Here is a 12,356-nt window from a genome sequence, read left to right on the forward strand (position 1 = left end):
GACATGTATTTTGAGCAAATTATGCCCCCTTTTGGACTTAGAAAATCCTGGTTAAAGTTTTACATGCAAGTTACTATCTCCAAAACTAATGCAGATATTAAATTGAAACTTCACATCTGTCTTCGGGGTTATAAAACTAGTTGATAGAATCAAGTCCCATAACTCTGACATGTATTTTGGGCAAATTATGCCCCCTTTTGGACTTAGAAAATCCTGGTTAAAGTTTTGCGTGCAAGTACATACAGCTATTACCAAAAGGCATATAGCTTTGAAACTTATTTATTCTTTTTCTAGGTCAGTTACCAACCTCACTGGGTCAAGTTCCATAACTCTTAACATGTATTTTGAGCAAATTATTCCCCCTTTTGGACTTAGAAAATTCTGGTTAAAGTTTTACATGCAAGTTACTATCTCCAAAACTAATGCAGATATGGAATTGAAACTTAACATGTTTCTTCGGGGTTATTAAACTAGTTGATAGCATCAAGTCCCATAACTCTGATATGCATTTTGGTCAAATTATGTCCCGTTTCGAACTTAAAACTCTTTTGATATTTAACATTTTGGGTAATAATTTCCTGCTTCTGTGACAATATTTCGAATAGTCGAGCTTGGCTGTCTTACGGACAGCTCTTGTTAAGTTGGAGGATTGTGCAAGATCCGGAAGATTCCTCAATTCCATAAGCTTCCTTGGTTTTTAAGCGGCACCCATCACTGGACTCCATCTGAATGTTAAGACTTGTGAATGATTGCTGTAAAGTTGCATTTTATGACGGGTATCAAATCTTGTGAAATGAAAAATGTCCACACAATGCCTTGTGAAATAGCTGGGGTTGTTAGACTGTTCTAACTCTGCCTAACTGGAGATGTGGCCAGAAACTAAAAATAAATTGATATGGAAACAAAACAAGCAAAGCACTTGAAATATTCAGTGTATATTTTGCTTATCACAATAATACCAACATTGCCATAAAATTCAACAAAACAACCACATGTCTATGAGAAAACATAACAGATGTGTCTATATACACAATGTATAATAACATGACATGTATCTATACAAATAAAAGCTATGACAATATATACGTAAAAAGAAACCTCAAAGATCTAATGCGAAACAATTGAATAAAACTTTTTGTTGCAATCTAGTTATATTATTCTCTGAAAATGAGAGGTTCACAGCTTAAAGTATAGTAAAATGATAAAATGGTATGTAAGCCCTTGACAATAAAATAAAGATAGTTATTTTCTTGAGAATTTTCATTCTCCAATACTTATTAGTTTGTCTGATTATATTGTGTTTTATCTCCTTACTTCAACTGAGCCTGGTTCAAATACAGTCTTAAGTTTAGGGTTTGCCTATTTGTTTCACTTTTTACACTACTTTTGGCTATTTAGTTTCTCTATTTTAGACAATGGTCACTAAAGTCTAGTACATGTTTTATTAAAAATTCTACAATTACAAGTCTACTGAACACATGATATAAACCAGATCTACATTTCAACCAAAATAAAAATTCTTAACCATGTTCCTAGCTAAACTATAAGTCAAACAGTAAAGAATCGGCATAATTATACAAACATTAAAACAATTTTTGAGGATGTAGAGCGAAAATGGACTATCTGAGGATGTAGGGCGAAAATGGACTATCAAAATACAAAAATGTACAGAAAAAGATTGCAGATAGTATTTCTATTCTTAGCCCTCAAAATATGTGCCGTGCCATGAGAAAACCAACATAGTGGGTTTGCGACCAGCATGGATCCAGACCAGCCTGCGCATCCGTGCAGTCTGGTCAGGATCCATGCTGTTCGCTTTCAAAGCCTATTGCAATTAAAGAAACCTTTAGAGAACAGCATGGATCCTGACAAGACTGCGCGGATGCGCAAGCTGGTCTGGATCCATGCTGGTCGCAAACCCACTATGTTGGTTTTCTCATGGCACGGCTCAATTATGTGTATTACACATGATGTAAAGGAATTTTTAAAACTATTATTAATATATAAAATATTTGGAATCATATTGTTAATATTGCTTTTAAATTAAAAAGTGAAATATATAAACAATAGGATTCCAAATATTTGGACCACAATGCCTCAAGATATCAATAAATGTGTGCATATAAGTGTGTAAAAATTCTCTACATGTAACGTCCATCTTTTATTCCTGTCTAGCAATTTTAATGAAGAACAAGTGACCCAGTATTGCAGTGGCAATACAGAAGTCCCCTACAGGTGGAAAGCGTTCAACAGTGACCTTGACCGAAAAGCATAGGTCATGTATTGACACACTGTCTCGTCATGGGGAACATTTCTGTATATCACTAAGATGATCCATCAATGCATAATAATTATATATTAAGTTTAATATGGACTGGAATCAATTTTTACTTGACCTTCAATAGTGACCTTGATCTTACCACAGGAAATTTTCCTATCAAGTTTGCAGGCACTAGGCCTAAGGTTTCTTCAATTACTGAGTGGAAACCATTTTAAGACTAGGTCACTGTGACATTAACCTTTGCCCTACTGACCCCCCCCAAAAAAAAACATTTGTCATATTCTGACCACATGCAAACATTCCAAGAAGTCTGACCACTGTAGGCCCAAGCATTCTCTTAACATTAATTGGAAACCAAATGGTTTATTTATGGATAGACAAGGTGCAAAATAAATAAGCCCAATACATTTTAGTCTTCTCCACCAATGTCCACTACAGAGAAGTTGTACTGAATGTAATAATATTTCAAAAGCATATCATGAACACATCCGGACAGATCTGTTTATACAAAATAGGTCAGATAAAGATTCCTTTTCTGATTAATACACTATATAAGTGTTCAGATCTGTTATTCGGCGATATATGACCATTTTGTGTCGATTCGCCGTAAAACCCAACTCACTCACTCACTCAGATCTGATACATAATTAGTAGCAGTGACAAAATATAAGTGTTTTATAAAGGTGCCAATGCTTTTAAACTTCCAAATAACCATGAACATTAAATATAAAACTTGGTTTAAAATTTATATAAAGTCTAGATTGTATACAAAGTTCATTCCTTGTGATAAATGAAAATAAGTGTAATCATAATGAAACACTGCCATTTTACTCCTACTTTACAACATTGCAGACCTACTTAGACGAAAATGTTAACGTAAGTTTGGAATCGGTCAAAATTTCTGTTTATTGGTACAAAAATAGCTGGATCTTTTCTTAACCATGGTTAAAATGAGATGTATTAATATTACAAAAAAATGGTTCAAAATAAGTTGAAACATTAATTTTGCTGACTTTGAACTTAATGCCCATGACTAATGGTTTTCTTTGTGAAATTTTACATATACATCAATATATACTGATAGTTTCGCTGACAAAAAACTTAGTTAACGACAAAAACTTTCAATAACAATCAGGCAATGGACCATTTTATTCACAACTTTTGATTCCTTAATTGGTTCAAATAGAAAAGTCTTGTACATCAAGAGCTGTGATTAATTTAAGAGATTATTAAAATTTTATATAAAAAAATAAAAGCTTTGGCTTACATTATCATGAACCAGGCTGCCAACTTAATATCAAAATACACTTAGATTAAACAGACCTTAAAATAATATCGCACATGAAATATCTATTTATAACATCTATATTCCTATACAAAACTTTCTACAACATATACAATAGATCAAGGTAACATAAAATTTTACGTAGAAAACAAAAACAGATCTTTAAGACTGTAAACATAAACACAGGTAAACATAGACACTGGTAAACATTAATATAAGACATAAATTTGCAGTAAACATAAACATAAGGTAAAATTCTTCGTTTCTACAGTTTATTAATATGGAATGATTTAAAATCTATGCATAGATAAACTAACGTGATAATGCCAGGTCCCCTTGACACATCAGCACATATAAAACACTGTACAACAATATAATAACTGTGTATATAAAACAAAATCTTTCTATGGTTGAACTGTACATTGTGAAAAGAGTATGACTTCTACAAGATACCCCAATATTTTCCTTTCAGTGCCAGTAGAGGTAAAACTCAACTAAAATGGTAAGTTTATAGGTCTCATAATAGATTTAATAAATGCAACATAAAATAAATATCCATTAATTCAAGAAGGAACAAGAAGAATGAGTTTAAGAAACACAAATGCCCCGACTGTTACAGGGTTAATGTAAGACTCCTTGCCTTCGGCCTGCACAGTACAGACCAGGCTCAAACAAGCCTCATCATATTAAACCTTTGTGTTATTTTCAACTAAAGTTATAGATGAGACAAATAGTAACTTACAAATATTGCAATTACTGTATAATAATACCTCACTTTTGGGGCCCAAAAAGAAAATTTCATTTGTGACTGGACATATTTTTGAAAACGTAACACTGCTATTGTTTTATACTGCTACCGTAAAAATACATAAAACATATCTATGATACAGTAAACATAATCATGTATTGTGATTTGTGGTAGTTTGAACAATGATAAAAAATGGTTACAGTAAAATCATTTATATTCATGGGGGGCTAATTTTCATAGAATTCATGACTGTGTCAATCCAAGAAATTAAGTCCCATTGAACAAGCAAAACTCCAATCTTGACAGGTGAAAATCCAGTCATATTCCAGTGAAATAGACTTTCTTGGCAAAACCAAGAAATTTCATGCCAACGAAATTAAATGATTTCACAGTAGTATGAAAAACACACAGTTTCATCTTCTAACACAACACTGACACATCAATGACTAGAGGTTTTAAGTATGGCATTCTATATGTTCTCTATTTTAGCACAACGTTTATAACACTAGTACATCTTTAACATTTAAAATATCCGAAAACCCTGTTGGACAGATACAAATTTGGTAAAATGGATGACTTCCACAAATTGCTTCTAAAAGAATATCTTAAAATGCCCACCAGATACAATGTTCTGGTCATGAATATACAAACAATTTTTTTTGTCTATTAATTCGCTGATCAAAGAAGAGGACTATTAACAGATACTCGGCAATTTCTGTGCAATTATGCATTCCCCATGTCCAAATTGAGATTTCTTCTTTGGTCATAAATGCATGGATTTCGATACCAGGTCCTGTAGGAAAATGCCAAAATTGTATGCAATGAATACAGGTCCGCTTCCTTAAGAAGCAAAGTTATTACATAAAATGCAGTTTAAAGCTATATTTTCCAAAACAGATCGTGTGTTACCTCTCCACTGAAGATCATCCATTACCGGAAGAATGAGGAATTTCCGGAAATGCAGGACAATTTTTTATAGGAGGAATCACGACATTTTGATCACATGAAAAAATCTGATATTACAGTTTTAGATTGCTGTCTGATAACCAAAAATGCATAATATTTGTACATTCCTAACCTCCTGAATTATTTAGGCCCACAGTCCACTGATTCCATTTCTCCCATATTCAGGTTATTAAAGCAAACATTAGGTGAGCGAGTAATGACTTGACAGCCACTTCTTGTAAAATTATGTCAATTCTAAATGTACAAAATGATTTTGGCAGTCATGACAATACAAATCTATAAACACAATGGACGTCCAAAAACAACACCACTTGCTAACAATACCTAATGTGGGATGAATTCATATACTTTTTATTGTACATTCTGTACAAAGGAATTATTTTCTAGCCATAAAACTGACTAAATGTGCAATGTAAACATAACTGTACAAAATTACTAAACTATAAATACAATGATTTGAGTCTAAATACATATTTACATAAATATCTTCACAATATTATGGCTTGTGTCTAAACAGATATAGAACGGACTAAATTCATGGCTCAAAGTTATGAAACAGAGTTTGGAAACCAGTCTGGATACTCTAGCATTTGATTGGTTGATTTTGGTAAACAATTTGAAATGGACCAATGGAGAGATTGTATTCTGAGACTGGATTCCATGCTCTGTTGTATAACCTTGTAGTCAGGTCTTGTGTCAGTCAGTGACTGCTCTGTTTTCTACAGGAGCATGCAGAATCTAATTCTATGAACAGTACCTAACCCTTATCATGCTGGATACGACTGGTTCTGCCTTTGCGACCAATGTAGATCATGATCTGCACTGGTCGCCATTCAGTCAGTATCTTTTTGGTAAACACCCCTTTTAACAGTTAATGGTACTGTCCAAAATTGAAAGACGGACAAGTTCATTATAGAAATTTAGCAGGGTGAGGGTTAAATCAACTAGAAGTGTAACATCAATCACCATCAATCAGTATTCCATTAAATGGATTTCTTTCAATATGAGCATGTCAAAAATGTCTTTGGGGTAATTATTGTCAAAAGTCAGGTGTATATTACTGATACAAACAATAATTTTACATGATGCTACTCAGTCAACAAGCAATGCCCAGGATATTCACATTTATTCTTATAAAATGTACTTGTGTAGAACAGGTATAGAATGTAACAAAATCTATTCTTTCATAAAACTTCTAAATAGAATTTTACAACTCTATACTAAAACTAACTAAAACTTTTAAACTGAAATTTCTTCATTAAATATTAAATATTTTCCTGATTAAATTATGCAAAATATTTTTGGTCAGGATTTGCCAAACATTTATTAAAATAGTATATAATTATTATAACCAATAAATTGTGCTATAAAAATACAATGGTCCCTTACTTATAAAATATCTTGGTCTCAATTTTTATTATGCAATCTATGAAAAAAAAAATGTTTTTTTATTATAAAGTTATAGCACAAAATACAAGAACAATAGGCTTTACAAGCTAAAAAAAATCTAACATGATTGTCTAGGAAACAAATATCAAAAGATGTTGTGCTATTTTTATGTATATTAGACAGTTTCAAAACTCTAACTTCAGATATTACATATGAAAATGATGCTTTTTTAACCCTTATCATGCTGGACATGATTGATTCTACCTTTGCGACCAGTGTAGATCATGATCTGCCTGCACATCCATGCAGTCTGATCATGATCTTCAATGTTCACTATTCAGTCAGTATCTTTTTGATAAGCACCCCTTTTAATAGTTAATGGTACTGTCCAAATTCAAAGATGGACAAGTTCATTATAGAAATTTAGCATGGTAAGGGTTAATCTACAATGCCTCAGACATAAACTTAAAATAAATATGCAAAATGCAATAAACAGCTTTTAACAGTAACCATTCCAATTACTGGTAAAGCTTCATGCTTTAAGTTTACATTCTAACCTATTTTAAGCAGCCACTAAAACGAGCAATTAAACCAGGACTCTAATAACAGGACAGGTGGCTGTTAAAAACAAATAAATTAAATTATATGTGAAAAAGACAACATGAAAATGTTGCTGCTTTTAAAACAAAAAGCTTCATAACAAAGGTGTCTGCTAACACAGCTTTGACTGTCAAACCACCACCTCCTTTTACGATCACAGTTTTTGAGATTGCCAACTTCATGAAAAATTATCAAAAGAAATGAACACATCAGACGAAAGATTCTTCACGATCATCATCAAATCTTGAATCGTATTCATCAACAATGATGTCATGTTGATTGTAGAATGCATCGTCATGGTAACTGTCAACTTGGTTACGGTTGTAGTAATTTTTCATGCCAAATCTCACTTTCTTGCGATGCTGAAAATCAATAAAGTAATTGTGTTTTATAAACAATTATAACAAAGAGAAGCAGAAGTGTCGTATGAGTCGCAGTAAACAACAGTTTCACGTGTAAACCCTCGAGATGTCAAATGTTTCTTTCAGATGCTTTAATATTCAACCTCATGGGCTAACTCCATCTTTCCTACATCCTTGGTATATTTAAGAAATAGTAAGTATCAAAATTAGGTTTATCACAGAATAACCCGAGTTTGGAGTTCTTATGCATATGAATATATCATGAAGGCAGAAGGCCTGAGTGATATATTTCTATGCATAAGAATGACAAAAGAGGTTTTTTTTTATGATAAACCTTACTTAGATACTTAATTCTTTGATTTTAACACGACGTACTTCAAATAACGGTAGAGGAGAATCAGAGGAGTATTTCCATCAAACGTAAATTACAACTGCGTGCTATGTCGCAGCATTTAGCCAAAACACGGTGCGCGCGCAGCATAGTTAAAGGGCGGTTTATTGCAGAATGCCCAGAGGGAGATTTTTCTCTACAAGTACGTAGGTTATTAGCTGGTCATGTTAGAATTCACAATAATCCATACAAAGCCCTCCATTATATAATTTTGTTATCATAATTTAAATCTATAACTGGTTTATTAAAACAATGGAATTCCCCTGATCTCAATAATATATAAATGCAATGTATGTAATTTTATGTAATTCCCCCAATGGAATATAAATTAAGCCTGAATGTAATTAAAACCCTTGGTAATAAATTATAAAATTTCACAAAAATTTAACAAGACCTGTCCATTACTGAATTCATTACATGGAAATTTATTCAAATCTCTGTACTTTCACATTACACACGTCAGATGTTTTCTATGCTATGTAATCCAACAGATTTCTTACTGTACAGTGATTGGTTACATTTTTGCCCATACATTTGATGGATACAAAGCTTTCAGGAAGTTATTCTCAAGTAGGTGCATATTGATGATTTATGAATCCTTATACAAAGGGATTACACATATTACACAAATTCTGCTGACTAAAAGATGTGGTACAAAACTAATTTTGTATGAAATACTACTTTGACCAAAATGTTATTCTAAAAAGTACAAGAGCATTCAAGCAACAAGGTATCATGCAAATCAAAAATTTAATCATCAAAAGAAATAACCCATTGTACACAGGTTGCATGCAAGTTATTAAAACAACTCATATCAGAGTGTGTGCATGGAAGGTAAACTAGAGCTATCACTAAAGGTGATGAATGTACCCTCCGCATGCACTGACACAGTACATTGCAATCTGACGCACACAAGACTGCATAATTATATGGACTGTATGTATATAGACTGTATGTATACAGTATAGTAACAAAAAATAAAGTCCCATAACTATGCAGAATATTTATCTAAAAGAACGTAACATGCACCATGCACATTAGGGTTGGTACTGATCACTTGTGTGAAGTTTCATTAAATTGTGTGCAAGGGTTCGGAAGATTAGGCACGCACAAGATTGCATATGTAGACTGTATGTACATAGTTTGTTAACAAAAAACAAAGTCCCATAACTCTGCAGAATATTTATCTAAAAGAACGTAACATGCACCATGCACAACTAGGTTGGTACTGATCACTTGTGTGAAGTTTCATTAAATTGTGTGCAAGGGTTCGGAAGATTAGGCGCGCACAAGATTGCATATGTAGACTGTATGTACATAGTATGTTAACGAAAAACAAAGTCCCATAACTCTGCAATTTTTTTTTTAAAGAACCTAACATGCCCCATGCACAACTACTGTTGTTACTGATCACTTGTGTGAAGTTTCATTAAATTGTGTCAAGGGGATGAGGAGAGATGGTGCGCACAAGATTGTGTCTATGTATATAGTATAGTAACAAAAATCAAAGTCCCGTAACTCTGCAACTTTTTTTTCTGAAAGAACCTAACATGCCCCATGCACACCTACTGTTGTTACTGATCACTTGTGTGAAGTTTCATTAAACTGTGTCAAGGGGATGAGGAGAGATGGTGCACACAATATTGTGTCTACGGACAGACGGACGGACGGACAGACAGACAACCTGAAACCAGTATACCCCCCCTTACAACTTTGTTGTTCGGGGGGTACAATAAAATTTAGCATTTACAGCTAAAAACATAAAAATGAAAAAGACAAGTTACTACTTCTTTTTACTTCTGTGAGTTATACTATAACTAAGTATACTTTTCTAAACAATTATTGAGAAAACTGCCAGTTATTAGAAAACATTGCTAATTATTATAACCTGGTAAAGCATATTTACTTCACAAAAGGCCCAGAAAATTCCCATTGCAGTTTGTCAATCTCTTCCAAGGCAGATCATTTTGCATTTGCCCTAGTGAAAACTGCCAAATCTTTGGTCACCATTCAAATTGCCAATCTTGAGGGTTGTTTTGTACATTAAGCATAGGATTTTACTTGGCATAATATTTGGGAAAACAATGAATCTCTAATCCAACCAGAAGACTTAATTCAGTATTACGATAAAATGTCAAACCATGAATGTAAGATTAATATATGAGCCATGCCATGAGAAAACCAACATAGTGGCTTTGCGACCAGCATGGATCCAGACCAGCCTGCGCATCCGCGCAGTCTGGTCAGGATCCATGCTGTTCGCTAACAGTTTCTCTAATTACAATAGGCTTTGAAAGCGAACAGCATGGATCCTGACCAGACTACGTGGATTCACAGGCTGGTCTGGATCCATGCTGGTCGCAAACCCACTATGTTGGTTTTCCCATGGTAAGGCTCAAATGTATTTTTGTATTTTTTGCTTATTTTGATACTTTTCTTCACCAGTTCCATCACTTTGAACTAACCATTCAAAATGCTAAATGTACATTTTTTTTTAAGTTCATCTTTTTGCAATATTTCAATAAAAATAAACTTCATTTGAAATATTAAGTTTTTGAAAGTTTGTCACTCTGAATGGAGACCAACAATGTATATTATCGAAAAAAAACTCCCAAAATTGTCTTATTTTGAAAACTAAGGAACTGTGTCAATTACAGATATATTTCAATTATTATTGCATGCATGTTTACAACACCTATATCATACCTGTAGAATTACACTATAGATTCCTGCTCATTGTCTGTACACTGTAGCAAGTTAGAGAGATGCAAAAACAACAATGTTAGATATACAACAAGCAAGCCATCAAACAATCTCATCTATCAAAACATTAAGTTAAAGCAGACTTGGTAACTTTCCTGGTGGTTTTAATTTTGCTAATATTCATTTATAAGCTCATTTAATCTGCATTATGGCATTTAAAAACTGTTGCCCTCCATTTATTGACCTCTGGCAACAATTCTTAAGTAAACTCTCATGAAAGTTAGATTTTACTGTTCCCCAAACATTTGTAACTTAAAGACTATAATTATACAACTTTTGTAGTGTGTAAAACACTGGAATAGAATAAGAAATTAATTAAAAAATTATATGAGCCGTGCCATGAGAAAACCAACATAGTGGCTTTGCGACCAACTTGGATCCAGACCAGCCTGCGCATCTGCGCAGTCTGGTCAGGATCCATGCTGTTCACTTTCAAAGCCTATTGCAATTAGAGAAACTGTTAACGAACAGCATGGATCCTGACCAGACTGTGCGGATGCGCAGGCTGGTCTGGATCCATGTTGGTTTTCTCATGGCATGGCTCATATATCCATACACAACATTCTTAGCTACATATTGCAGAATACAGCAAGCAGAGTTTGAGAAAATGATGAAAAGGTTAAACAAAAACAGAAAGATTTTAAATTCTTAGTTCAGGCATGTATTATCACAGTTTTTAGTACAGTGTACATGTACATGCTTATATACTGTAAATCATTTTTGATTGAACAGTCAAATACTATTCAACATGAATACTTTTAAAAACTGGAATTTAGTATATGTTTTTTTCACTTGTGAAGAAATTCTTTTAATTGTGTTTTCAGTTCACCTTTAAATATTTCTGTTCCAGAAAAACCTATAAGCATTTACAAGAACTTTTCAGCTATAGGGAAAGTTAGCATTTGGAAGTCAATTCGATCTTGAAGTTTGGCCAAGGAGTTGCTTTTTAATATTGAGGCAAAATGTCTGTATGAAAGAACATATTCTATTAACCAAATGTGTTTCACTTTAAACAGAGGAGACTAAAAGTGTGACATTATTATGAAACAAAATAAATGTTAACTTTGCACATCACAAATTTTAAAATTATTCCACAGCAACAATCAAACTGAGACCGCTATTATTTTGCTTGGTTGCAGGATTTTCTTATTGAATTTATTAACTATCACAACAGCAATCTTTAAGTGCTGTGTGCCAGCCATAAAAAGTCTCCCCATACCTGGATTCAGTGTTGTTATATTTTTGATTCTTTGGGATCCATTCAATATCTGGGTAATAGAATTCTGCTTAAGTCGGTGTAAGGGGGCGTGAGAGGTGTTGCATATTTCATTACCTCTCATGAACAGATTCAATCAAACCGAGCCGGCAATTATTTTGCTTGGTTGCATTCTGTGCTTTCAAAGGATCTTCTTATTGAATTTATTAGCAGTATGATGGAAACAAAAAACACACAAAGCAAATATCTGGTGGATGTTGTCAAAGATGTAGGTAGTAATCTATTATATCATGTTAAAGAGAATTCCTATAGTTTTTTTCCTTTCATAGAATTTTTTTTAATTCACATAATTTTT

General features: G+C 33.2%; 1 protein-coding gene across 10 annotated transcripts in view; it reads right to left on the bottom strand.

Moving 5' to 3' along the window:
* Nucleotides 1-919: 919 nt before the first annotated feature.
* Nucleotides 920-12,356, bottom strand: part of LOC123558608 (F-BAR and double SH3 domains protein 2-like) — a 115,958-nt gene continuing 104,521 nt past the window's right edge. For 3 of the 10 annotated variants that reach the window (XM_053544181.1, XM_053544186.1, XM_053544180.1), the window contains one exon: nucleotides 920-7,631. In XM_053544181.1, coding sequence (XP_053400156.1) covers nucleotides 7,479-7,631 — 153 coding nt within the window. In that variant the 3' untranslated portion in view covers nucleotides 920-7,478. Of the gene's footprint in view, nucleotides 7,632-10,728; nucleotides 10,770-12,356 lie in introns of all 10 variants that reach the window. The other 7 variants (XM_053544184.1, XR_008371103.1, XM_053544185.1 and 4 more) reach the window with 7 other exon arrangements.

The sequence above is a fragment of the Mercenaria mercenaria genome, chromosome 5 (genome assembly GCF_021730395.1).
Source record: "Mercenaria mercenaria strain notata chromosome 5, MADL_Memer_1, whole genome shotgun sequence".
Taxonomy (NCBI): domain Eukaryota; kingdom Metazoa; phylum Mollusca; class Bivalvia; order Venerida; family Veneridae; genus Mercenaria; species Mercenaria mercenaria.